Source organism: Photinus pyralis, unplaced genomic scaffold (assembly GCF_008802855.1).
Source record: "Photinus pyralis isolate 1611_PpyrPB1 unplaced genomic scaffold, Ppyr1.3 Ppyr1.4_LG1, whole genome shotgun sequence".
Taxonomy (NCBI): domain Eukaryota; kingdom Metazoa; phylum Arthropoda; class Insecta; order Coleoptera; family Lampyridae; genus Photinus; species Photinus pyralis.
Genome location: NW_022170249.1, coordinates 58351054 through 58378047, shown reverse-complemented (window position 1 = coordinate 58378047; position 26994 = coordinate 58351054). Strand labels below are relative to the sequence as shown.

General features: G+C 36.3%; 4 protein-coding genes across 10 annotated transcripts in view; all 4 read right to left on the bottom strand.

Annotated features, from left to right (window-relative positions):
• Positions 1-26994, bottom strand: part of LOC116158809 (uncharacterized protein K02A2.6-like) — a 217487-nt gene that overhangs the window by 163775 nt on the left and 26718 nt on the right. The window lies entirely within an intron of this gene.
• Positions 2628-8014, bottom strand: LOC116164103 (dynein beta chain, ciliary-like). Its single transcript, XM_031478232.1, has 5 exons — positions 6452-8014; positions 6065-6406; positions 4208-6020; positions 3859-4160; positions 2628-3803 (listed from the first exon to the last, which is right to left on the bottom strand). The coding sequence occupies exons 1-5, from the start codon at positions 6584-6586 to the stop codon at positions 2628-2630; spliced, it is 3768 nt and encodes a 1255-aa protein (XP_031334092.1). The 5' UTR covers positions 6587-8014.
• Positions 11535-14910, bottom strand: LOC116158810 (non-specific lipid-transfer protein-like). Of its 7 annotated transcripts, none has more exons than XR_004142821.1 (8): positions 13900-14910; positions 13555-13699; positions 13308-13501; positions 13034-13224; positions 12749-12983; positions 12084-12693; positions 11630-12000; positions 11535-11594 (listed from the first exon to the last, which is right to left on the bottom strand). XR_004142821.1 is itself a non-coding variant. In XM_031471656.1 (7 exons), the coding sequence occupies exons 1-7, from the start codon at positions 14112-14114 to the stop codon at positions 11690-11692; spliced, it is 1704 nt and encodes a 567-aa protein (XP_031327516.1). In that variant the 5' UTR covers positions 14115-14910; the 3' UTR covers positions 11628-11689. The 7 variants fall into 7 exon arrangements, 1 of the variants encoding a protein (XP_031327516.1); XR_004142818.1 differs by lacking the exon at positions 13555-13699 and having other exon boundaries at positions 13900-14023; positions 14076-14910; XR_004142819.1 differs by lacking the exon at positions 13555-13699 and having other exon boundaries at positions 11630-11955; positions 13900-14023; positions 14076-14910.
• Positions 17133-20405, bottom strand: LOC116158813 (zinc finger protein PLAG1-like). The gene is made up of 2 exons (XM_031471659.1): positions 20083-20405; positions 17133-19686 (listed from the first exon to the last, which is right to left on the bottom strand). Exon 2 carries the CDS (start codon positions 19658-19660, stop codon positions 18068-18070), a length of 1593 nt encoding a protein of 530 aa, XP_031327519.1. The 5' UTR covers positions 19661-19686; positions 20083-20405; the 3' UTR covers positions 17133-18067.

Here is a 26994-nt window from a genome sequence, read left to right as displayed (position 1 = left end):
TTGTGCGAAAATGTCGAAAACGGAGCATCGGACGATGTTACTCACAAAGAGCGTTTAGGGCGTAGGGGTGTTAAAAAACATGCTTTATCTGCACAAGAGTTGTGCACAATTTGTACTTGTTTCTTATTTTGACGAGTATGATCACCCCCTGAAATATCTGCATAACATTTATTAACACCTTGTATAATGCCAAAAAAATCAAGCTTCCTTCGACACTCCATTTTCGAGATATTTACGCTTAACTTTTCACATTGCCAGTGGATACGTCTCTCGTTGTAACGGGAACCCTTAAATAGAGTTGGATGTTTGAATTTCATCACAGTTATGCTCGTTACGTTTTATGTATTGCCCCATTGAGTACTACTTAGAAGGTATACAGGGCGCTTAAATTAAAGGGTCGATCATTCCAACATTTTGCTAAATCTAGATTTAGGTAGTCCAGTAAATTTTGACCAATTTTCGACAAATAAAAACATTAATCTGTAATTGGATTGGATTGCACACAATGACTGTGTGACTGTGTAGTTGTCCATTACGCATGTGTAATTTTGGAGGGAAATTAACGGCTAATTTTCTTTGGAATTTGAAAAGGCCATTGATAAAAACTCTTCCGTTTTCGGGTAAGTCAAATTCTAAGCAGAAACTAAATTCGTCCTTCACAATAATGCTCGAATATAGACGTTACCGAGCTCGGGTTATTAAAATGTTATGTCAAGATAAAGACGCTTAAAGTCGTGCCATTCGATGAGAAAGGAAGGAGAATCAAAAAATCAAAATAATTCGTAGACATTCCCAACCTTCGTACCAGGAAGGGGTTGTTACTCCAAACAAGATGAGCTCTTTGAGAAGAACCAGAGGGGACAACCAAAACTGGATAGACTGAGGACATAATGTACCGCAATCAACACCCTCTCGGAAACAACATCACCCAATGAGTGGAATTCTTTTGATCCCTAAGTAATAGTTCGAACGACTCAATAACATACGTGATCGACTTGAGCGGAGATCCGGACTGAGCCAGTTCACGTTTGTGATAAAAGATATGATTGTTGGGAAAAAACATGGGTTGACTGATTTTTCACTCACGGTATGATGCAGTGAAAGCAACACGAGTTTTTTGCAGTAAATGTAATACCGCCGAGTGAAAAAATCTTCACTCAACGGTAATACATATAATTACCATTAAAATCATGAGGGCCCCTCTCAGTTTTGATCCAAAAAATTCTATAGGTACTCGTAGTAGGGGAGCTAGCACGAAATCCACTGAACGAAAATGATCAAAATTTTAACCGATGGAGTTCCATTTTGCCCTATCAGAGTATGCTAAAATCGATCGTCTGCCGCCTCAGGTCATATGACTTAAGGCGCTGCGGGTATTTCTTGCGGTACCAATTCTGAAAGGTTGTTTTTCGAGATAATAAGTTATACACCAAATGAAAACGTTGATAATAGCTCTTAAAAAAATATTTAAAAAAATCGCGCGCATTTGATAACTCCGTAAAAAAACAATTCTTAGTCGGTTTTTCACGAACTTTCTACGGATATAACTAGGTTACCGTTGGAAGAATGAAGCTGATTTTTTTACAGACTAATGATAGATACAGCCAATGACTATGAGAGTGTTTCTTTTTTAAATTTTTTCTCTAATTATAAGATATCTTATAATGTTAAGATAATAAGATAATCTTATAATTATAGAAAAAATTTAAAAACGAAACACCGTTAAGTCATTAGTAGTACCTATCATCAGTCTGTAAAAAAAATCAGCTTCAGGCGGAGATGGAAATTACCTTAGACCAGTTACGAGTATTCTACCGGCTACTCCGAATTAGGTTTTCCTGCAGTTTTCCTAATTCGTAAGGTAAATACCGGAGTAGTATAGACCAACTTAAGACCTTCTGCAGAGGCACCTCTAAATAGCATTATGCGGGCCACTCTGTAATTGGGCGCATGCCTGTTGAGGGCCCAGAACAAGAGAAGGATAATAAATAAATAAATAAATAAATAAATAAATAAATAAATAAATAAATAAATAAATAAATAAATAAATAAATAAATAAATAAATAAATAAATAAATAAACAAATAAATGAATAAATAAATAAAAGATATAAAGTGGGCCTGCCTTCATGTATAATTCAGTCAGTCGGCCCCTTTTGTTTATTACAGATGGACTTCTCCGATTAAAATCGTAATACATTGTGCACACCGTTTAAAAATCCTAGTGAACTCGAAATATCACAAAATACAAATTGTTGGAAGTTAGTGTGATTTCAAAGGTAAGGTAAGGTGTGATTAATACCAAGTATAGGGAACGGATAATGGTAGATACAGACGAATTTAAGTGCATATTACCAAAGTACCATATTACCATATATTACCACCTTACACCCCTCGGCGAAAGCGCCTCGAGATGTAATCTTGGTGCTCAGGCAATAATACTGTACTTCTCTACCTTGATATATATTGTACTATTTTAGGCAATCTATAATGTCATCACGTATATGTTTGTGTGTCACCGACGCGACGCCTGTAGTACTTATAATGTATGAAAATAGATTATTGGTAGGTATAATCATTGATTATACAGTGTGTATAATCAATGGTATGATGTATAATGTATATCATTCAATTAATTCTACTTACTTTTTTACATTGGTTCCATTTATCCGGTAACTCCTGTAACTGAATGTATATTTCTTCAGAAAACTCTACGCCATATTCCTTAAGTAACTCCATAATTTCTTTTATTGGCTGGAACATTCCGTCGGTCGCCGTCTGTCGGTCCCTAATCTTAACCAAATATCCCATTACCGATAGAAGACCTTCATAATCATCTTCCGAGAGCTCCACTTGCAATGCAGCGATGGCTTCAGCCACAAACGAATCCAACTCGCTCAAACTACTGATAACGTGCTCAAAAAGATGCTGTTTAAACATACTGCCCCATTTGCAAATTATATTCAAGACCGCCTGCCGCAAAGGTCTAACATCGATTCGTAACCACCCAGATATAATCCTTTCTGAATCGAAACTGTGAATCGTCTTATACAACGCGTCGTACACATCAATTTGTTCTTTAAATTGAACGGTTGTTGGGGGTCTTTCTTTGATCGCCGTTTCATCCTCCTTAAGCATTTCGATCTCTTCATACGATAGCATTCTGGAAAATCGCAAAAAATATTGCAAGTACTCCCGCCGATCGTCCTGCCATAAATAAGCGTAATCGTCAAAAATACCTAAATATTCTTCGGCCGCTTCCATGCCGCTTTTCACGCGCGCTATGAATTGTAGATTTGTGTCTTTAATATCCGCACAAGCAAGCGCGTCGTTAAGGTAATCAGGGTCCTCGTTCGTTTTATCAATTCTCGCCATGCATTTTGCCATACAGTACATATCCTCAATAAGTGACCTTACCAGATTCAAAAAACCGGAAATATCGTCAGGATCAATAGAAGGAACATACACGACTTCGTCGTCGTGAATTTCCAGTAGAAGTTCGAATAAAGGAAATAAGTTTGGGTTCTTGACAGTCGATGACTCCTCTTCCAAGTAGTTTACGCTGGTTTTAATTGCATTTAACATTACGTTTAGGATTAAGTTATCAACGTGCATTTCGTAAGGCCTCCATAGCAACTCCCTGCTTTGGCGCAGTTCTTCTTTTGCCTCTTCTTTTAGGCGTTTGGCTTCTTGTTCTTTGGACTCGTGCGGTTTAATTTCTGATGTTCTCTTGTCCTTTTTCGGTTCAGGTTTGGCGCCTTTTTTGCCGGGAGGTTCTTTAGGTTCCTCCACCAGAACTTCTTCCTGAAAATAAGTGCAATAAGTGCATGGTTACTTAAGTAATTGATTTGGGGACTACTTGAACTTCTTCTATCTCCTCAGGTTCATCTTCAATGTTAAAAAACAGCTTGTAGTTAAGTTGGAGGGCAAACACAGCATTACGTGAGGTTGCGCTTATTTGCCCATAACGCTTGTTTAGCCGCTCAAGTCTGTCATCTAATTGTAAGGTGTTCTTGCACAAGCCTTCTTTACGTTCGTAGAGCGGTTCCTTTCCCCAACTCTGAATTTCTGCAATAATACTACCAATGTTCTTTTGCGCTGCGAGGACACGGTCATACAGCTGCTTTATGTTATCGTATAGGTTCTTCACAAACTCATCACCTAGAAAACGATATTGCAAAAACGGTTAATATATGACCTTACTCAACTGTTTACTGTCCAATCAATCGAATCGATTAAAACGTTCAATTGAACATTTATCTGATCCATTTCGTCTTTGAATAACGCATATTCTTCAGGCAAAGTATTCGTCTTGAGGTGATTGTAATATTCCACGATTGTGTTCAGTTGCTGACAGCTTTGGAACAATTCTTCATTTCGCTGGAATAGCTCTTCAATGTCCGGCGCAAAATCGGTGATATCTAACATTTTCATATACTTAACTTCACGTAAAATCGCAACTAATTCATCGTCAAGGTTTAACGAAATTAATTCTCCATTTCGAACTATGCGAAGTTTGCTTAAACTTGTTGAGATTTGGCCTGGTGCACGATCCATCCATTCGGATAGCACTTTTGAGAATTCATCGTCTATGAGAAGTAACATCTGCTCCCATTTAGAGAACGCATATAGAGCGTCGGGGCTTTCGACGATTTTGTTTTCCAACAATTTAAAATCTTCGCCAGGTTTGAGTATCCTTTGCTTCAGTTTGTACAACCACCACAAAATACCGGCCACTGGAGGGAAATTCAGATTTATTGGTATACCATTCTTTTTGCCTTCGTCAAATAGAACTTTCACCATGTCCACTTCTTCGGAAAAGTATTGTATTAAAAAGGCATACTTTCCAATTATCGCGTTCCTTATAGCGGGCCGGTCCAATAGCGTACCAGATATGTTGATAAATTTGAAAATGCTTTCCATGTTGTAACATTCATCAAAGACCTGTATGAATATACAAGCCAAACGCGAGTCAAAATCCTGACACTTCTCCATGAATCTTTCATTGTCGGCGACTATTTGGTTGTTCGCAGGATCTAAAAAGTCATAAGTAATTTGCACGAAATGAACATAAACTCTGGTAAATTCTTCAAAAATTTCTTCGCATTGTTTCGAAAGAACGCGACCTTTGATACCACCAATTTCAACCTTTTCTAATTTCTGAAATTCTATATTTGTGGCGATAATAGATCGTACGAGCCGCAATCGTTCGGTAAAGTCCATCAAGTGTTGGAATACAGTCCTTGGATGAAAAGTCCACGGTTTAGGTTGTAATTCGGCTTTTCGAAAATAAGAGGCTACATTTTCACGGACTGCGTGGAAACATGAGTGGAAGAATTCGATCAGGTTTATGCATTTGTCGACCTTTATGAGCATATCTTCGGGTTCGACTTGGAATATCGACCCCGGATCCAGTTGTGTCGAAGCAGCAATAATAATTTGATTTGCAATTTCTTTTAGTAATGTTACCATTCGAGCACTCGTGCAGTAGTATTGAGAGTTCCCCCAGAGTAGCCCTAAGCAGTGCACTAGAGGTTTAATAAAAGGTCTCGTTTCCAGAAATTCGCTTTCATCCAACTTTTCAATGTGAGGTCTTACGGCCTTGAGGTACATACATATATCCTTTGCCTCAAGAATCGCCGCTACAACGTCTTGAAATATACATTTAAAACACGATAAATATGAGCTGTTGGTCAGTTCTAAATAAAGGATCATCTTTTTCACTCTTGGGTCTCGGAACTGATCGAAAATACTCTCCAAGTTTTTCAATCTGCTGTTCCAAAAGTTAAATTCCGCAATAGGCGTGGGATTTTCTCCGTGCGCGAGTGCTTCCTCCGACGTTTGCTGCAGGACATCATTGCACAAAGAAGTCCACTGAAGTACGCTTCCTTCGATTGAGGATTTTAACCCCAAATCTACTTCCGCGCCGCCCGATTCTCTAAACTGCAGTGAAGCGTCATAAATCTTGTCAATTCCGGGCGGCATAGGCAGCACAGTTTGTCCACGTATAGCTCCTTTAATCTACGAGTTTGAATTAGATGATCACTTCGAAATCACAACTCTACCTGAATAAGCTTATTTTTGAAGGCGTAGACATGTTTGATCATATCTTCCACAACTTCAGATGGCCATTGTGCCCGATTATCCGGATTACTGATAAAGGGTAGTAAACCGTGTTCAACCAAAGCCGACAGTTCTTCAATCGGCTTTGGGGATTTGTCGCCCATAAAAAGTACCTCCCTGATATTTGTCGCAGTAATAACGGCGTTCTTTTTTCGGATAAAGTACGAACACTTCGTCTTCAAATTTGAGGGAAAATCGGTAACGGGAACCAATTGGCCGCCGAGATTGGTCATCATTATGAGCCTGGGCGCATCGGCTTTATTGAAGAAGTTTAGAATTATTCTCTGAAAGGTGACGTTATGTGAACGGTTGATGATGACAAAACTTACGGCGTATTCATCCGTTCCCCACATCTTATTCCATTTATCGGTTTTTAGTTTCCATGATTTTGACAAGTAATTGAACAGGAATTCAACTCTATAGTCTCTGTCGTCGTCGTCTGCTTGCTTTTTCTTGTCTCCCATTTTATATTACATACGTTTTTTTAAGTATCTCTCTGTAGGCAGGTATAAAATTGTAAAATTGTTTCTAATAAAAACAAAATTCGTAGACATCATGACACTAGCTGAAATTTATTTTAGAAGGTACAACCATTCCCTACAGGTGGTAATGGTACAACTCGTATTAGTGCTCCCTTGTGTGCAAAGCAAAGATATGGAGTTATATGACATATTTATGAGTTTGGTTATTCAATTTTCGTAGGCAAAAGGTGAAAGGGCATATGAAAGCTGTTTCTCCAAGTCTCTGGTTTCTCCCGTCGGAAGGTTTTGAGATCCATGGGAAGACATGGATTACGAACACCAAGGTCCAAGCGCATTGTTCGGAACGTTCCCTCGAACCTTGAGAACCTGCGAGAGGAGGAACCATGAGCCTCTTACCCACAGGGTTCACCGATCAGCACAACGCGTAGGTACGTGAATCAACAGGAGTAAACAGAGAAACCCAAATGCGAATGGAATGCGAAGATCGGTCAGAGGCCTGTACGTACAAAGAGAACAGCAACGGAAAAATCCAAGATCCTTACGATGGTAACTTTCAAGTCGCGAATCTTCTCTTTCGATGAGACTTTTCAGGTTATTGAGCACAAAAAACAATGTCAGCATGTCCTATGTCCTATGACCCCTTTGCTTGAAAGGAATAAAGAAAAGTCACGTATATGTGATTTAACAGAGGGAAGGTGCCTGAGCACACGTCTACTGAGGGTAAGTATGCACACTATTTTAATCATAAGCGTCTAATTTTCTGTTGTTGCAACAAAAATCTTCAAATCGCTGTAAATTTCACCAAAAATGTTGGTGGTTTATAGGTACACTAGGAGAATGGCTTCAGGTTTTTTTCCTGCATACATTTCCTAAGAATCTGCAGGTGTGCAAGTACAAAATGTTCGTCTGCAAAATCCATGACTCGGTGTCTCGGTCCATAGAACTAGCATCGGTTTTGAAGTTTCGGTTTACCTTATTTGCTCTAACTGTGCTACCATAAAGGGGAATCTGCTCGTCTGTCTACTGTCATTACACGTTATGACTCAGCCTGTAGAATGCCGGACTATCCCAAGATGATGCGATTGGCAAAGTATTCTTATCTGTGAATAATGTAATGTAATGTAATGTAACCGGTAACGTTACGTTATGTAGTGTAAAGTAACGTAACTTAATGTAACGGTACGTAACGTAATGTGATGGAACGTAATGAAATATTATCTTGGTCGAGATATACCATTAAATGGTTATAATGACACGCCAATTTACAGAATAAAAAGGAGTATACAATAACACAGACAATTAAATTCATACAAGACTAGCAATATTCAAATAAATACCTATGAAAATGCATACATTTCTGACAGTTGGTTACCGCGCTACTTTTTTTGAAAGAATGGGCAAGCGTTCTGCATCTTAGCCACATACAGTGAATTTTTTTTAAATGCGAACATAGGAGTATCCATGCAATGTAATTTCACTATGTTCGATTTTAAAAAAAACACATCAATCTATTGAGTAGTTCAAATGAGTAGTAGATACAATTGACAGCTGTCACATTTTTAAAAATACCGCCGTCCAATTTAATTACGAAATCGGTTAGGTTATTGCTTAGAATGTCAAGGAGGATACTTCGAACATTTATTGTAATTGTTTGCGTTATTTATTTTCTTATTTTCTTCATTTATGTATTGAATAGATCAAATTAGTAGAATACCAGGTGCACATGACCTACAAATAATTGAAGGTTGGTTCACAATGAATTGTGATGTCAGCGCGTGCCATGTGAAGTCAAGTTATCGTAAGTTTAAGAAAAATGTATCCTAAAGTTGCTATGGCCTCACATGGCTTCTTTAAAAAATCTTACCGAGTGCTTTTCATCATAAAAACTGTAGAGTTGCTGTTCATAGTCACACAAGTTGAGCGTTTTGGGAATGTGAACCGCGCACACCTCATAGATTGATGTGTTTTTTTAAAAATCGAACATAGGGAAATTACATTGCATGCAAACTCCTATGTTCGCATTAAAAAAAATTCACTGTATGTAAGCTACGTCGCCATTATCAGAAAATACGAGGCCCTTTCGTGGCAGTGCTTTAATTTTCGAGTTAAGCAATGTCAATAGTGTTCTTACAGTTACACTATGGTACTATCATTTTACTGACGAGTTTTGTATCAAATTCAGCGACGTCGGAAGTGAATAACGGTTGGGGGGGGGGCAAAAATCAGCGACCATGGAGTCTGAAAGGTTCCTCCCATGCAAAATTGTGTAGGAATTAATGCAAAGCAGTGGGTTCTTTAAGTGACCCTGAAACCTGTTTATTTAATCAATCAAATAATGTATTTTGGAAAGAGAAGTTTTGAAAAAAATTTAAAAAAAGTGTCGGAGGATGTCTAGTTATATGCAAATGAGCAACTCAGAGGCACTTGACTCGATTGAGAAAACCATAGCCATATATCATTAATATTTTATTTAAAAAATAATGAAGAACTAGAACATACAAAAGTTACAAAGATTTTGTTCCTATTTATTGCACTATTGAGCATTGTAAAGAAAAGCAAGTATAAAAAATTAAATATTAATTAATACGTACATTATCGGCAACAAAATACGGTTTGGTACTACCCCACTCTCCGTGAAAAAGAAGCTAAGGGAGACACTTCTCAGCAACCTATCGAAGAATTAGCAAGACACATGATTATGAACGATTTTGGGGGTGATGTGTTGTTCATTCCCAGTAGTACTAGCTATAGGTAGTAAGTGGTGTGCGAATATGTTTGTTTTTTTTTCTTTTGTTTTTTTTATCTTTTTTAATAAGACATAGCAGAGGGTCTGTAACATTTAGTATTATATGTGTCTTACTTTTGGTTGGCTAGTGTGTTTGTTGTGTATATATATTATTGTTCATGTATATTTTATATTTTGTTTGTTGTGTTTTTTTCTACTGTGAGAGGCTGTAGGAAGAACGCCGATGATTAGATTCTTAGGCGATACAGTCTTTTTGGCTATTGGACATATTAATTTTGTTAGTTTGTGAACTCCATTTGCCAATAAATGCATATTATTATTATGGTCGGTGTATCTTGTGAGAACTCGGGTCTAGTCTGGTTAACTAATCGCACGGATTAAAATCAAGTAGGTAACGATTAGTGTCTGTGTCTGTGTCTGGTGAAGTTATGTAGGGTCCTAAAAAAATAATAATAAAATAAATAAATAAATAAAATAAAAATTCACACACTCACATTGGAAATCTAGAGATAATTCACACTTACCAACATTATTATTATTATTATGGTCGGTGTTTCTTGTGAGAACTCAGGTCTGGCCTGGTTAACTAATCGCACGGATTAAAATCAAGTAACGATTAGTGTCTGTGTCTGTGTCTGTGTCTGGTGAAGTTATGTAGGGTCCTTAAAAAAAAAAAAAAAAAAAAATCACACACGTACATTGGACATCTAGGGATATTTGTCTGTATTTCAGAGTTGTTTACAACGGGTGTATTTATCTTGTACGATGAGTGTGTTGTTTGTGTTGAGTAGTGCTTCAATTTCGTGCCTGATTTGTTCCTGTGTGTCTAATGTAAGGAGTGTATTTTTAATGATAACTCTACGTTGGTCTGCAATGCGTTGTTCTGTTAAGTGTGCTAAATGTGGGTATTGTGTAATGAACGCGTGATATAGTTTACCTCTGTATGCTGTCCTGTCCGTTTCCATCTTCGTGATCTCCAGATACGTACCGAAAATGAAGCGATTCATCCCTTCGTCCCATTTCATACGTCTTTTGGAGGTTTCCTTTGCGCTGGTCCCATCCACAAGCGGTTGAGAAGCAGGCACAAAGGTCATATATTATTATTATTATTATATCCCAAAAATTTTCCTTTTTTCCGCAGTTTTGCTGGCAAATCTTTTCAATACAGGATGTTTACGGTCTTCTCTGATCATTTTAAGGGCATTACAGCTCAAAAGGAGTCGACAAACCCCAAAACACCTTAGCAAAAATTTAATAAACGAGATAATATTTGTTTTATTTTATACATTAAACGATTAATCTGTGTACTAATCTAGCAATCTACTACTTAATCAGCATTGTCCACTTAAATTATTACAGAGAAGACCGTAAACACCCTGTATATCCTCTACTTCTACACTTTTTGTAATTTCTGCATGCACATGCAGTAGAAGACGTGTTAGTCGCTTTTGAGTGATTTAATTACTCATTCTTAGAGGGGGCGCGGCCCCCCTTGTGTAAAAACGGAGGGGGCGACTCGCCCCCTCTGACCCATACTTCCGACGTCGCTGATTAAATTCGTCTTCTTTTAATATAAAATGTCTAATGATATAAACCTTTTTATTAATATTATTATGTCGGTTTTGACTGGAGCCTGGTAAAGTGAATGGCGACAAGAAAAATAGTCAAGAAAAGTATTACCTACCGCCACTGTTATGGAAACTAAAATTTTCATTGCATATAACCACAGATCTAAACACTGTGTTTAGATCTGTGATATAACTAAGTATGCGATCAAAAATGAGTTGCTGTCGAGTCATCTTTGGAATTTTTGTTTACAGGGGAAATCGTCTTAGACCATATAGTACATGAACTGCTAATTGTAACAAAAATATGGTCAAGGACATCGCCTGGGTATGTGAGTTTCAGGGTAAACGAGCCTGTCCGAAGTTGTCCGATTAGATACGATGTGAGACTTTCAACCTATAAATTAACAAACGTCAATTAATTATTCGTTTAGATATGGCAAAAAAAGCAAACATATTCTTATTTGTGGACGTATAGAAGATAATCAAGTGTATTTAAAGCTTCCTGTACTACGCGGTTACCATAAAAGCTACTCTTTACGCGATGCGAGTTGTGTTCATACGACTTTAGTTTACCCTGAGATTCACATACCCACGACTACAGTGCCCTCTATCCATGACCACCCATTTTGTATTGAAAGCATAGAGCTAATAGCAGTCCATGTACTATAATATGGTCATTGAATTGATAGTTATAAATTCAATGATATGGTCTAAGGAAATCGTACTTAACTTCCAAAGGTGACTCGACAACACCTCATTATTGATCGCCCGTTAGTAGGCATTAAATAAAGGTTTCATAGCGATTTTCGGAAAACAAGTTATTTTAACGTTTATTATAATAAAGAAGTCTACTCTCTCAATTGAAGGTATCCTCCAACGCAAGCACCACTCTTGTATAAGATTACAACTTTGCACTAACTGTTGAAGTGCAATCTTTTGAAGCTCCGTTAATTTTAAAGCGAGCTCGATGTTGCCATGCAACTTGATTTTTCCTTCAGAGAACGCTTGCTGGACGTCCAATTTTCCGGTAAGCAGGTCTACAATATCATCTTCTTTTGACATGAAGGTAACATCAGGTTTAACTAAATAGGTAGGTAAATTAGTAGTAAAAGCGGAACGGCTCAAAATAAGATATTATCAGAAATATTATTAAATTCAACAGTACCCTTTCCGGTTTTTGTGTTTACTAGCCAATATCCTTCTTCGCCGGTCCTCTTCTGTACTTTAAACCCATAAATACCCCTAAATTTGTCAATCGTGTTTTGTTCATCCAGCAACAAAACTTGCTCCAATATTTTAAAATACGGCGCTACTGTAAAACCAAGTTCGTCTTTTGCCATTGCAACTTCTTTTCTGGTTTGGTCGTTATATTGCGAAGACATCCCTAATGCATAAAGGGCAACAACGGTAGCACCACCAAAACCCAAATTATGTTGCAATGCCAACGTCGCTCCTTCCACTTGTCGTTTTCCTGCTTCACCTCGAATTTGGTAGCATAATTCTGCACACTGAGCAATACCTGTCGCTCCCAGTGGATGACCCTTTGATATTAAACCACCGCTTGGATTCACTACGTATTTTCCGCCATAAGTGTTGTCACCACGATCTATCATCTCGCCAGCTTTCCCAAGTTCACACAAGCCTAAAGCTTCGTAAGTGAGTAATTCGTTCACTGAAAAACAGTCGTGCACTTCAACAACTTGAACATCGGAAGGTTTTCGGTTTGTCTTTTGGAACAAGCGTTGAGCAACTGTTCTGGTCATATCAAAACCGACCTACGCGTTTGGTAAATTCATTTACTGTTAAATTAGGTACAAATGAAAAACTTACTAAATTAATGAAAGTTCTATCAAATGAAGACGGAAGATCGGTACACATTTCCATTCCTAAAACTTCAACCGCTCGACTTTCTAAACCATGAGTTCGCACAAAGTGCTCAGAAGCTAAAACTGCAGCTGCAGCACCATCACTTATTGGACAACATTGTAGTTTCGTTAACAAGCCAAAAATGTTAGGTGATTTTAAAATCTCATCTAAGCTGTATTCATCGCGACATTGTGCATATCTTCAAATTCACAAGCTTAAAATTAAAATACAACCTAGAGACAGACTTACGGATTGTTTACGGAATGTTTGTGGTTTTTGTAAGCAATTTTCGCAAAATGTTCTAATCGAGTTCCATATTTCTTCACGTGCTCCATACCGGCATGGCTAAACAATTGAACAGGAAAAGGTTCAGAGCTGAGTCCATGAAGATCAGACATTATACGAATATGCTTTTCTAACGGACTGCTTCTGTCTTTAAACTAAAAATAATCTCTAAATAGAAAAAAAGGCAACTAACTATTATAGGTATACTGTAAACTGTACTTTTGGTGAATTAACATACATCGTGTTTCAAAGTTCCTCTCTCCATTTTTTCAAATCCCAAAGCAAGTACACAATCACTGATACTGAATTCTACGGCCTCTTTCGCTGCGTGTAGTGCTGTACCTCCAGATGAAGAATTATTGTTCATGTTAAAAATAGGCATGCCAGTCATTCCGGATTCATAAATAACGCGCTGACCACAACACGAATCTCCTAATAAAAAAAGTAAGTACCTACCTGTGTACCCTACCTAATCTATATGATACTTTTTGAATGGTTTCATTATCTTTCAAGATACAAGCAGCCGGTCGGTTTGCAGCAAGTCTTTATACTATTTAAAGTCGCAGATATTATAGAGGTAGGTACACAATCTTTCCGACACTACGTATAATACGTAGATTGGACTTAGATCTGAGACAAAAATTTCTTATTTGTAACAATAGCCTTCGAAACGCATATGAGTCAAAATACAGTCTGCACCAAAACTCTCACCCACATGAACATGCGCCCAAAAATCGTACATCACCAATAGCTCCCAAAAACGAATGCAAGTGAGGGACTTTGGCACCTATTTGTTATAACTGCATTTTCTTAGAATATAAATCACATACCATAAACATAGCCAACGTAAGCTCGCTTTATTTGTTCAATTAAAACGTTTGCGTCGTTGAGAGCCTTGCAAAGAGCTTCCTTAGCAAAATCAACATAATCACCACCTGTTCCTGGTTTTACAAACTAAAGATTATAATGCTAATTAGTCAAATTAGTGACCACTTTCTATTTAGACCTTAGACATTCCAACCCCAATCACAAAAACCCGTCCCATTTTCTGAAATTTAGCAACTAACGACAGTATGTGGTTAAAACGAGTGAGATTATTATATTGACATTGTTACACAATCCACAAGCTAAATACTGTTACAGCTTTGAGTATAAATATACAAAGGTCACAGAGGCAGATTAGGTATGTGTTTATTATAATGTTCCCAATTTTCCACGGCTATTGATTGGAATGGGGGTTGGAAAATTAAAAGTTCATAGTGCTGCTTCGGGTAGCTCAAGTCGCAGCAGGGTTCGGTAGTAAATAAAACCAGAATATAGTATTTTCGTTCTAGGATTGCCGGTATGTCGTTGGCGCTTTATGTTTGAATACTCATCCCTACATTGTTCTTGTCCTTTTCTAACTTATGTAAATCATTCTCACCTTAAATGTTGGGCATTTCTGAACGCCCTGGGCAATTATCAGATAAACAAGGCTATTAACCATTGAGATATAATGATATTTTTCTTTTGTTACAAGTTTGAAGATCAGTGGTTATAAACATTTTATTTGCCAATGTTGTGATACATGATATGTACATAGAATGATTGATGTCTAATTTAATTGCGACATACCCAAAGTTTGAGAACCGCTTACTTTTACGAAATCTTGAACCATACAGTTTACAAGTGGGAATTCCTAATTACATACCGGCAATGCTAGAACGAAAGCACTATACATATTCTTCAATCCAAAGAATAATGAAGTAATAAATATAAATTTAAATTAGCACGCCTATGTTGACTGGCTCCGCACGTCAATGGTTTGTTACCGGTCCGAAGTTGACAAAACGCATCTCCGTACAATCTGCGCATGCGAAAGAAACGTCAAAGTTCAAATATAAATATAGTTTTCTAGTTTGCGCGCACGTCATCGCGGTGTATTCATAGATAATTAATCTATGGGTGTATTACATCATATCGGCAACGGATAGACCAGAATAAGTATGTCAGATACCATACGAACAGTACTGCATTGTGGTTGGTATACCCATTACACCAACGATCTACATTCTACAGTATACAAACACAAACGCGGCACTGTTTGTATAGTCAGGGAGACATTTCTGAAAAAGGCTCTCTAAAATCATGTCTAACGGCGTTTTGTGCTACAAACTGGCAACAGGCGGTTCTAGACTAATTTGCCCCCGCTCAAAACGATACGCCCTGTTGCCAGACCCGATTTTGTCATTTAAGCCCTTAAATCCAAGATGGCGGCCAAAATTGCCGTTTTTTGGTTATTTCGAGCCCACAAGGCAGCCACTGAACGTTTTGGGTAGTTTAAGGATAGAATATCATCTAGTACACACGACGACACCGTTTAGGCACACTTTCGTATTTATATTAGGTTCAGATACCTACTATGTATAAAAAAATAATGCACCGATGGCGTGCGCGCAAACTTAGGAAAATCATACTATGCCGTCTTATAGTTTATAGGTGAACACTAAAATAAGTGTGTTAATGTCTTAATGGTCAGTTACCATCCATTAACTATCAACACCGGATATAAACAACGGCGATTAAAACCACCTATAATACAATAAAAAGCGAAGTTATATACGTAAATACTATGCAGGTCAGTCGTCAGTCACCATTAACGCTTCGATGCGATGGGGCACCGACTCGCGTAATGCAAGGCAATTGGACGGAATACGAACTAAAATACGGGTTGGCGCAAAAAGGTTTTGGTTTTGCTTCGCCTCGCTCGCTGGCGTTGCCTTGTTTACGTGGATTTGGGTAATGCCTACGAGTAAAGTAGGGTAATACCATTTGTATTATATTATGGTAATACTATAAAAGCCGGACTCGCGGCACGCATTGGTATAATTCTGGGACATATTTATTAATTTTTTAGAATGCGGGATTGTGCTGGCCATTACGGGACCGTCCCGCTGAAGACGGGACGATTGGTCGCCTGCGGGCGGGCAGGACCGCCCCCATTCTTAGTTCACCGCTCGCGGTTCGTAAAACCATTGGAAGATAATTTGGTAAAACTAGATACCCACAACCCACTAGCTCTCTAATCTCGAATGCAATTGTGTTAGAACCATGGTTACAACATAGAGTAATCTTACTTATTTAATGCCAAAATACTCATGTCTATGGTTTGGATCACCGAAAGAAAGCGCCATACCTATATAGTAATTTTATACAGTGCGAGTGTAAAGTATGGAACTATCACACAAAATCTTTTCGTACGTTTTTGAAAAAATCCTCTAACACGTCCATTTTTATTTTAAATGAGCATATTTTACTGTAATTGTCACTTAAGGACCGTCTTTTGTGTTTGAGATATGTAAGTGATAATTTTATTTTTTTCAAAAATCTACTAAAATGTTTGTTGTTATAGTTTCAGATTTTACACTCGCATATTGTATAAAATTATATTTTCAATTCAGTAAATTCGTCTTTTATGCAGTGTGATGAAAGCACCGATGCTACGACAATGTTGCCAGCTGATAGTATGCCTATGTGCGATTTTTGATAGTGTTATATAAAGGAAGAGATCTTGTTCTCGAATTCCTAAACAACTTCAAAATCCATTGTTAAGGCTGCCACATCCGATTTTTTTAAAAACATGTTATATCTCGAAAATATGAATGACATTTTTTGTTTTTTTTTTACTATAACTTCGCCATTTGTAGAGCGACAAGAAACTTTGAAAAGGAAAATTAATAAGCATAACTTTCCCTATTTACGCTGTTTTGTATCCGTTATGGTTTAAGAGTCCCCACAGTGAAAATGGAAAAATCCCACTCCCCGTAACATGTAATTTTTTTATGAAATACGTTTTTTGTAGTAGTAGTTTTATTTTTCGCGGGTGTGAGTAATTTTAGTTTTCAGAAAGAGAGCGCCATGGAAAAGTTTAAATATAAAATTTAAATTGGGATTACAAGCACAATAATAGAAAAAAGTTTAAAATTATGAGGAATTAGAAAAATTGATTTTTGGAATTCGTTCACTTTCTAAGCAGTGTTAAATTAAAAAACTGTTTGATGGGCTTACTTCTGCTAATCAATAGTCGTATAAAATCAAATATATTTTACTAATAACAAATTCATTGAATTTACAAATGTATTACACAATTGACTTAGCTTGTTGGGACACCCTGTATAGTAGGCGAGGTTTATGTTCAATCATCGTTTATGTTGCTCAATAAAATGAGATTAAAATCTATAACAAACTTAGAACACATTAGTTTGATTTTTGACACATTATTGTACATAAACTTATGGGAGATGTACATAATTGTCATTCTCTTTCTAGCTAGAGCAATTAGAAGTTTAGAGAGAACACATTTATTGCTTTAAACCAGTGTTGTACAATGTTTAATTACGAAACAAGTTCAATTGTAAATAATACTATATTTTGTATAAAAATATATTACCTGTACATATTTTGTTTTGATTACATACCTATACAAACCATGGATTATTAAAAATATATGATACTAATATCGTTACTCACTTAATCTATGACTAGCTGATTGTACAGCAATGATTGTTGCAATGAGGTAGATTCTTCATTAATTTTAACATGGAACAATGGGGAATGAATTTTATTAGTGTTCTGCTAGAACGGCAATAAACAAGGCTATAACAACATTTCTTTTTTAAATCTTAGTTAGGTACAGCAGAATACTGATAAAACTTTTTTGTACTAAGATGGTGTAAGTGATGAACTTTAAAACGGATTAATATCTAAAAAAATATATATATTATGTATACATAGATAAAACTAAGTTCTTTTTTATATGTTCGAAATAATTATAATTTATCTACGATATAATTTTATAGCACCAATAATTCTTTGTAGGTTACAAGTTTAAAAATACTCTTTGGGAACACAACTGAAATATCTTAAATATAAGTTCAGTATTTATAAACATGTACTCAACAATAAAATTTATAATAAGCGACGAATTATAACAACTTGAAAATTTAATTTACTAGCGATTTACTGTGGAGGAGGTGGCGGCGGTGGTTGCGATTGAAACGTTTGACTAAAACCGGGCAACGGTAAATTTTTATCTTCAGTTGTTTGTAACAGTCTCATAATTTCAGTGTCCGATAAGACGGGTTCTTCTAATAATTGCGGATTTAGGGGACCAGCAGATCTTTCTTCGATCAACTCGCTCGGCGGGCTCGTCTCGATCTCCTCCAGTACGCCACTACCCAAATCCTTTAATTCGGATTGAGACGAAGGGCCCGGTAGAAACTGCAATTGTTCGGACGTCGACGGTAGGATAGGATTTAATTCGGTGAATCCCTGAGGAAAAAATAAACTGCCGACCTCGATGTCGGTGATGTCGATTTTCTCGATCTTGGTACTGACGGGAAAGTCGACGGGGCTGGCCTCGTAACGTTCCGGATTTGAAATACTCGATTCCGACGGTTCCGATTTAATACTGAATTCGGGTATTTCAATTTTAATCGTTTGCGCTTCGAGAGGTAAATTTTTCGAATGAGATTTTTTTATGTGCCTAACTAAGTGGTCTTTTCTGCCGAATCTTTGCGGACAAAATTGACATAGGAAGTCGCGCATGCCCGTGTGAACGACCAGATGACGGCGGACATCCTTGCGTGTAAAGAATTTTCGGTCGCAGTGGTCGCAGGTAAATTTCTTTTCGTTGGGATTTTTCACCGCCCTACTACCTGCGTGTATTTTTAAATGGTATAAAATCTCATCTTTCGTTTCGAATGTTTTTGAACAAATTTGACACTCTAAGCTGCCCTCTTCTGCTGCGTGCAAAGCTGTATGCTTCTTAAAGCTTATTAGAGACGTGTACTCCTTTTTGCAGTTATGCTTCTCACACACGTAATGCTTTTTACTTGGACTATGAACTTTGATATGATTTTTTAAATGATCTTTTCGATGGAACGTTCGTTCACAAACTGAACAACTGAATGGTTTCCTATCAGAATGAATTAAAACGTGCCTAACTAACTTAAACTTTGAACTAAAAGTTTTCTTACAATGTTCACATTTATGTGGCGAATTACCATTATGGCTTATTTGATGTTTCGCTAAGTTTGCTCTGTTTTGAAAACTCTTTTGACAAACAGGGCACACGAAGTTTTTTTTCGCTGTTTGTGACGTTTGTGGCTTTTTGGATTTTTTCAGATGTAATTTCGCGACAGGTTTGGTTTTAGAAATCTGTAGTCCAGAAGGTCCAGGTTCTGCTAAACTTAGGAATGTTTTTTCTGACTTAGTGGGTGTTTGCAAAACATCTGCGGAGCTTGGATAAAATTTCGTTTGACCGTAATAATCTTCTATACGAGCTTGTTCTAAAGTTACAGTTTCGACTTTCTCACCGCCGCTTTGAGGCAGCGATTGGCTAGAACTATAATCTACGAAACTACCAAACTGAGGTAACCTACTTATTACAGTCATGCCTGTAGCTGATGATTCTGTTGGTAATTCACCGAGACTTTCACTGGCAGTGCTTGGTTTGGCTGGCGGTTCGTCCCCTTTCTCCGGATTAACTTGGGCGGCAGAAATTCTACGTACTACCTCTCGAACTTTACCTTTATCGCCTGGTGTTCCCATGGCGATATCAGTGTCGGCATCATCATCTGTAAGAACCACCATACGTACATCATTTAAATGAGTTGTGCAAGTAGTCAATTTAATAACACAATATCTTAATGGTTGTTTATTAAAATTATTTATGCAGATATTTGATGACCTCAACAATAAAAAATGATAGGAAATTAACATTTGTTTAAAGTTAATTAAAACACAAATATATACCTACCTCCAGTTTATGAAAGATTAACAAAAGGAATTTATAAAAATTTGGAAAAGTACAAAACTTAAAATGTTGCTAAGACCAAATAGTAGGACGAGATTAAAAGGAACGTTATCTGTTTCAGTGGTATTTAGGTCGCAAAAACGGATCTAAACCATGAGCTTTCTACTTAAATGTCAGCTGTCCATTATTAATCCTTATGACTGTAGAAAATACTTACACTAACGTGTTATGATGAGCGGTTATCACTAGAACACTGTGTGGGAAATGATGTGCATCATAAATAATTCAAATTTCGTCAAGAAATTGCACTTATCTGGTCAACATCATTCTTACAATACGTATCACGTGTATAAAGCCCATTTTAACCGTAACGAGGCCTTAATTCTACACCTCTATTTCAAAAAAAGGAACATTGAACGTAAGTGAACGAATGTCGATCTTAATTTCGTTTTTAACGTGCTACACTTCCACATTCACCAGCTCACAGAAATTGTAAACACAAACGTCACTGTCATGCAGCCATATTGAATTAGTTTATCAAAGAGGTGAATGGAGCCTGCGTGCGAATGCGTAAACGTCGTGGTGGGACATTTTCATTCATATTTTGTATATCAAATAGGAAAAACGAGTTTGGATTCCCCTAGGTATTCCAGTTATACAGGATGTACTCAATTTTCTATACCTCCTCCATTCACGGGTTTTTCTAGATTCATTGAGAATTGTTCTTAATTTTATAGATTTGTACCTTTGAATAACAGAACAGAACCTGTCTTTTACTAGAAAACAACTAGCAATTATTCAATCGAAACTGGTTTCTGATTAAATTCAAAATGAGTGCACAAGACAATAAGTTCTTATTCTTTGAAAATTATGGTAATGATGCAAATTAAAAGCCGTGTTTAACATAAATTATATTCAGTCAATGCCGTTTATAATTACAAGCCATGATAAAACATTTGGCAACACTGTATTTGAGAACATTTGTAGCTTAGGCCCTTAAGGTGGGTTCATAGTTCTCCGTTAATCCGTTGCGTTGATCCGTCAAACGGATAGAAAATTTTGTTAAGGTTCATAACAATCCGTCCACATTGTACATTTGCAACGTATAAGCATAACCTAAATTTTATTTTGTACTGCACCCTCCGTGATTTTCAGTATGTAAAAATGGTACGAAAGTAAGAATACGTTGCTATCTGATTATTACCGTGAAGAACGAATAGGCGAACGCTGTTAACGTACCAAACATAACCTCACTCTTTTTAAAAACGGACCAACGGAAACGTAAATGTTCAACTTCAACCAACTTTTCCGTCGTAAACGGACGACGTATAATTTAAATATTTGCTGTCTTCTGATTGGCTAACGGACAAACGGAAACGTATGAACGGAGAGCTATGAACTTACCTTTAGGCCATACAGTAGGTAGCTTTGTTTATTGGAGTGAGAAATAAAGATTTCTACTCTGAGGTAGGTACACTGTACGGACTAGAGACGCGTGCTATGAGAATGTGGTGTATCTTAGCCGTTTTAGAAACTCGGGGTTTTCGCCCCTTTTTTGCGAAACTTTTATGCCACGTGAAAACGAAAGAGTTGACTTTTGATATCTTATTTATTGCTACCAATGTAAGATAAAAAAAGGTAAAAACTATTTTTTATATATATTGTTATGTAGAATCCACTGGCGTTGTCAACAAAAATTGCACTACCATTTCTGAGATATTACCTAATGGTTGGTATTTGTTAAATGCAACTCCCTATATATCTTAATGTCCATTATTTGCATTCATTTTCCTGATGGATGCAGGATGTGTCACAACCTATATTTTTTGTATACATGTATCAAATTCGGGGACTACCATGGGGATCTCGTAAACTGTAAGATATAGGTAGGTAGTTTAAATTTGACAAAGTGGCGTATTTTGATACTTAACAAAATGCCGTTTTGAAACTGAAAAGATTTCGACTACTTTCGGAGATATCCTGAAAAAACGAAATTTGGCAAAATCTTTTTTATTTTTTACCGAAGTTATATTTAAAGAAAAGAGATATTTCAAAATAAATGACACATTATTATGTCCGCTTTTTTCCCTCTGATGCTAGTTTTAAATTTTAAGTTTGTCGTTTCGTCTACGGTTAACCATATCATCAAGATTATATTACTTTTTTTCATTTGATAGAAAGCATTTTTTTCTGATTTTAAATATAAATGTCACTATTTTTGAATAAGAAAACTACGAACATACACTACCCACGACAAAGTTTACCAACCAAAAATGAAGATATTTTAACAATACATATTTAAAATAGTGATGTTCACAGTTTTGAAATCAGAAAAAAATGCTCAATCAAATGACACAAAAAGTAAAAATGACTTCCATAAGAAAAAATAAAGTTGATGATGGTTAGCCGGAGTTGAAACGTCAGACTTAAAACTTAAAACTAGCGCATCTTATAGAGGGAAAAAAGTGGCCATAAGAATGCGTCATTTATTGTGAAATATCTTTTTAAATAACTTCGGTAAAAAGTAAAAACGATTTTACAAAATTTCGTTTTTTCATAAATTATGTCACCTTCAACTGTTTGTAATTCAGGGTAAAGATGATTCTTGAATTTGATGTTATTTGCTTTCAATGTAAATGTTATTCCTATTTTGATTTGTTTGAGATAGGCCAGTTATTAATTTCCATTTGTTTGTTTAAACTCATTTAGACTAATTAGCAACTTCAATTCTTTATGTACCAATCTGCCTTTTTTGAGTGTAATAAACCTTTTCGCCCTGGCACATGCATATGCCGAAATGATAACTAACTTAGCCTAAGGTTACCGTATCCAGGACCTTCAGATACTTTCCGGATTGGAAAAGGTTTTATGTACTTTTTGCAGAAAACTTCGGAACGCTGTTTTTCACAAATGGGAAGGGATTGGAGGTACTTTTACATCTACTTGAGCTGGTCTTTCTTTATCTTATCAAAGTGTGTATTAAATTAACGTCAGATTTAAATTATTCAAATTCACGAGTTACTTATTCGGATTGTTAATCTTTGTATATTGTAGATGCGATGTAAAATGTGTTTAGGGTTTTCCACAGTTACCTCTTATGGTCCAGATTTTCCCTCTATATTTAAACTTTGTGAACAGTGATTCGAAATTTTCTTTAGTGCGGTTCTTTTGTCCGATGAGTTCTAGGAGAACATGGCATTCTTTTGGCTTTAAATGTATTCTGTCTAAATTTGTAGGAACTCTTTTGGCTTTTTGATTCATTTTACGTTACTTTTGATCAACTATTCAATAAACTTTCTTTTACTTTTCAAATTCAATAAGTGTGCGTTCCGGCTTTTCGATAATAAGCTTTGGTGTTCCGAGTTCGTGTTTTCTCGCTTATGTGAGCGCGGTAGCTGTCAGCTTGAGTACATCACAGTACCAATACCACAGATTACCCTCTGTGCCTACACACAATATCTTAGATCATATGTATTCCATAAATATAGCGTACAGAGATTAAATCCACGCCATCACATGTGAGAGAGATAGATTTATTTATTTGTTTGTTTGTTGTTTGTTTGGTTGTTTTTTATTTATTTATTTATTTATTGTCCCTCTTGTTCTGGGCCCCCAACAGGCTTTCACCCAAATTACCGAGTGACCCGCATAATGCTTTTTAAAACCTAATTCGAAGTAGCCGGCAAAATGCTTGAAACTGATCTAAGGGAATCGTGATCCCTGCCACAGATGAAAATTTTTACCTCAACCCAGGTTCGAACGCCCGACCTCCGGCTGTGTAGTCCAATGCTCTACCACAGAGCTACACATTGTGGTATTGGAGTATTCTCGAGATATTCCAATTTGTAGTGGAAAGTGTGATCCCTAACCCAAAGGTAATTATGATCCAGAATTTCCTCTTCCACATTCGGCTGTCTAGGTATGTTACACGCACGATATATATAAACTTCTATGCCAGCAACTCGGCTCAAATCATTACAGGGGTTCAGTATAATATGTTTTAGAGGAAAGCTTTTTAACTGTTACTATGTACTAATTAGGTATTAGTATTTGAGATGGTAGGATACATTAATACTGTAATATAATAAGGGAGCGAGTTGGTGTTGCGTAAAACAGGAGGCGGAATGTTCAAGAGAATTTGATTGCGTAATTTCTGATCGTTTTTGGTTAATTTACGAAATAGTATATTAAGTATGGAGAACGGTAAGGGATTTTTACCGTTCGAAGACAATTGTTTGGAGGAGGAGCGAAGCGACGACTCCAATTATTGTCTGAGAACGGTAACCATTAACGTTCGACGTGCTTATTAATAGTATATTGAAAGACAAGTGTTTACAATGCGACCTATTGTAATACGACTATCTTGTGGCACGAGTGGCGACGCTTCGCGTCGCCACTCGTGCCACAAGATAGTCGTATTACAATAAAGCATTGTAACACGCGTTTTTCATACTATTTTTTCTATTTCGGTGCTTTAATTTAATTAAAAAAATCATTATCAGAAACTATAGAGAACATTAGAACTAACATGTTTTATGTTGGGAACACTTTTTATGCCGTTAAGTTTTAGGTTGGCAGCGTAGTAAGACTTGACATTTTGAAGTTCAAACATGGAAGTACCCAACGAAGTACCTACTTGTACTAACTAGTAACTGCCAACTTAAGAAATGAGTTACCAAAAAAAACGACTATAATCACTGTCTTTGTACAACTGTTTTCGGCCGAAAACAGTTGTACAAAATCATCATTGTGACACCGAAATAGAAAAATAATTTTTTCTATTTCGGTGTTACAATGAGAATTTTGTGCAACTGTTTTCGGCAAAAACAGTGTTTCAATGAGTTCCATTGTAACATTGTTTTTGGTAACTTTTCATCTCTAAGTTGGCAGTTCGCCAAGACGTCAACGTCAAATCATCAGATGCATGTGAAATCAAATTACGTAAAATTTATGTTTTCCTTGATTTTTGGTACACGAAGAACTTAATACATTCCAAATCAGCAGTTTACACATCAACCATAAAAAAATTTATCTACGAATAAAAAATTACACATTCACGGAATTTAAAGTTTCCAAATGTCAGTGTTGTGCTTATCTACGCTGCCAACTTAAAATTTGTCAACGAAAATGGTGTTGCCAACTTAAGACATATTAATTCTAAAGTTTCCTGTAGTTTTTCATAATTACTTTTTAATTAAATTAAAGCCCCGAAATAGCAAAAATAGTATGAAAAACACGTGTTACAATGCTTTATTGTAATACTCCTATCTTGTGGACACTCGTGGCTCCGCTTCGCTACGCCACTCGTGCCACAAAATAGTCGTATTACAATAGGTCGCATTGTAACACTTGTCTTTCAATATACTATTGCGCGATCGAAATTAAAATTATGCAACCAATATAAATATGCACTAAGAAATTAACGAGCAGAATAAATTGAAATGATCGAAGTGGTATGGTGTGCATCACTAGGTAACCAGTTTATTTGTCAAAACTGAAATTAATAATTTCTTGTGCATGTGTCTGATGTAGTTTGCTAGCTTTGCACTTCCGTTATGACTTTATGAGCGAGGTATTCGCCGGTGGCCGAATGGTATGTTGAAGATTTTACAGAACAAAATTGTAATTGGAATGTATTAAGAAAAACGAAAGCACATCTTCAAACACATTGATCTCTATTGCTTCAGGTTTAAATGAAGAACGTGTTCTTTCTATAGGAAACATCAGCACAAATTGTAAGTTTAATGTAACAATAATTAAAGATTAAATGTAATGTAAGACTGTTAACATTGAACTGATTGTTTTTAAAAAGGCGTCGGTAAGTATTTTTGCTGTTCTGTTTTTAGATCGGTAAGTAATTTTGGCGTCGTCGTAATCATAGCAACTGGTAAATTCCACTTACTGTCATGGAAACACACATGGTAAATAGTCGAAATGACCGATCGCGCAAAAAATTAATTTACACTTCCATTGGATGTTCTGTAGCAAACGATTAGCAATATACACTAATCCGTCATCTAGAAATGACTTTAAACATTTAGCACTCACAGATACAACTAAAATGCGATATACATAAACCTGCCGATTCTAAGAGGAAGTGTATGTACCTATACTATCGTTAATGATGGTCTTTCGTTAATTAGTTTTGTAATTCGTTAAATAAATAAATTCCTTTAACATTTACTTTAAAGTTAAAACGTTCCACCAATACCTACCTAAATTATTGAGCTACCTACTGATTTAATCAGGCAGGTACTTAATTTGAATATCACCAAGTATATTGGCATGAAAGTTCAATGTTAGATCTTATTGTAAGGGCAATTACATAATAATGTCTGTAATTATTCATTCATTGTTTTTGTTATCATTTTATGAATGGAATGACCCACTTTTCTTTCCTGTTAGCGGATTAAATTATAGCTCATCTTTGAACCTTAATCATTTAAAGGACTCAGTTTTCAATGTTTAAACATACATATAATACAGGAGTTTATCCAGTATTTGTTACCCAGAGAACACTTCCACAATCGCTTAGGTACATGCTGAAGGAGTATTTTTTTGAAAGAATATTATTTATTTATTTTTATTGTTGGTAGGTACATACATAATGTTAGTTTTAGGGTGTTGATCGCTTAAAAATTATAATTAATAGGTAAATAATTACAATCGTAATCCACCAGAACGTTGTTCTACGCTGTAATCCCTCAATGGGTTTCAATCATTCATACTTACATCACTATAATAGGCAGCTGGTTCCCGGAAAGTGGCCGTTTTATTAATTAATACGATAATTTTTCAATTTTAATTGTAGTTTCCGAAAAAATTATGTGTAAAACTTAAGAAGAAAGTGTTTTTCACTTTCCTTCAATTAACACACAAACTCCCCTTTCTTCTCTAGTTGAACAAATAATTATTGAAATGCCCAAATTCAGACAGTGGATTGACTAATATTCAAAATTATTCAACTAAATTTTTCGGGCCTTAGGTATGTCAAATTGGTAAACGTTTGAGATTTATATTAAATCTTTGGTTAATCGAATTGCCATAGTCGAACGTGCAAGTTTGAAGCACCCTGTAGGTATTAAAATTTGTTTTCGCAGATTGTTGCATGCAAACTATCGATCGAGGC

Bases quoted from the DNA above. Each gene is read 5' to 3' on its own strand.
- LOC116164103 (XM_031478232.1), bottom strand. From the start codon at position 6,586: ATGGGAGACAAGAAAAAGCAAGCAGACGACGACGACAGAGACTATAGA. The intron at 6,407-6,451 runs GTAAGTTTTGTC...GTCACCTTTCAG, and splicing joins GGGGAACGGATGAATACGCC to AGAATAATTCTAAACTTCTT. The intron at 4,161-4,207 runs GTTGAGTAAGGT...ATCGTTTTCTAG, and splicing joins GATTGATTGGACAGTAAACA to GTGATGAGTTTGTGAAGAAC.
- LOC116158810 (XM_031471656.1), bottom strand. From the start codon at position 14,114: ATGGGACGGGTTTTTGTGATTGGGGTTGGAATGTCTAAG. The intron at 13,502-13,899 runs GTATGTGATTTA...TTTTTTTATTAG, and splicing joins TTACGTTGGCTATGTTTATG to GAGATTCGTGTTGTGGTCAG. The intron at 13,225-13,307 runs GTATGTTAATTC...GATTATTTTTAG, and splicing joins GAGGAACTTTGAAACACGAT to TTTAAAGACAGAAGCAGTCC.
- LOC116158813 (XM_031471659.1), bottom strand. From the start codon at position 19,660: ATGGGAACACCAGGCGATAAAGGTAAAGTTCGAGAGGTAGTACGTAGA.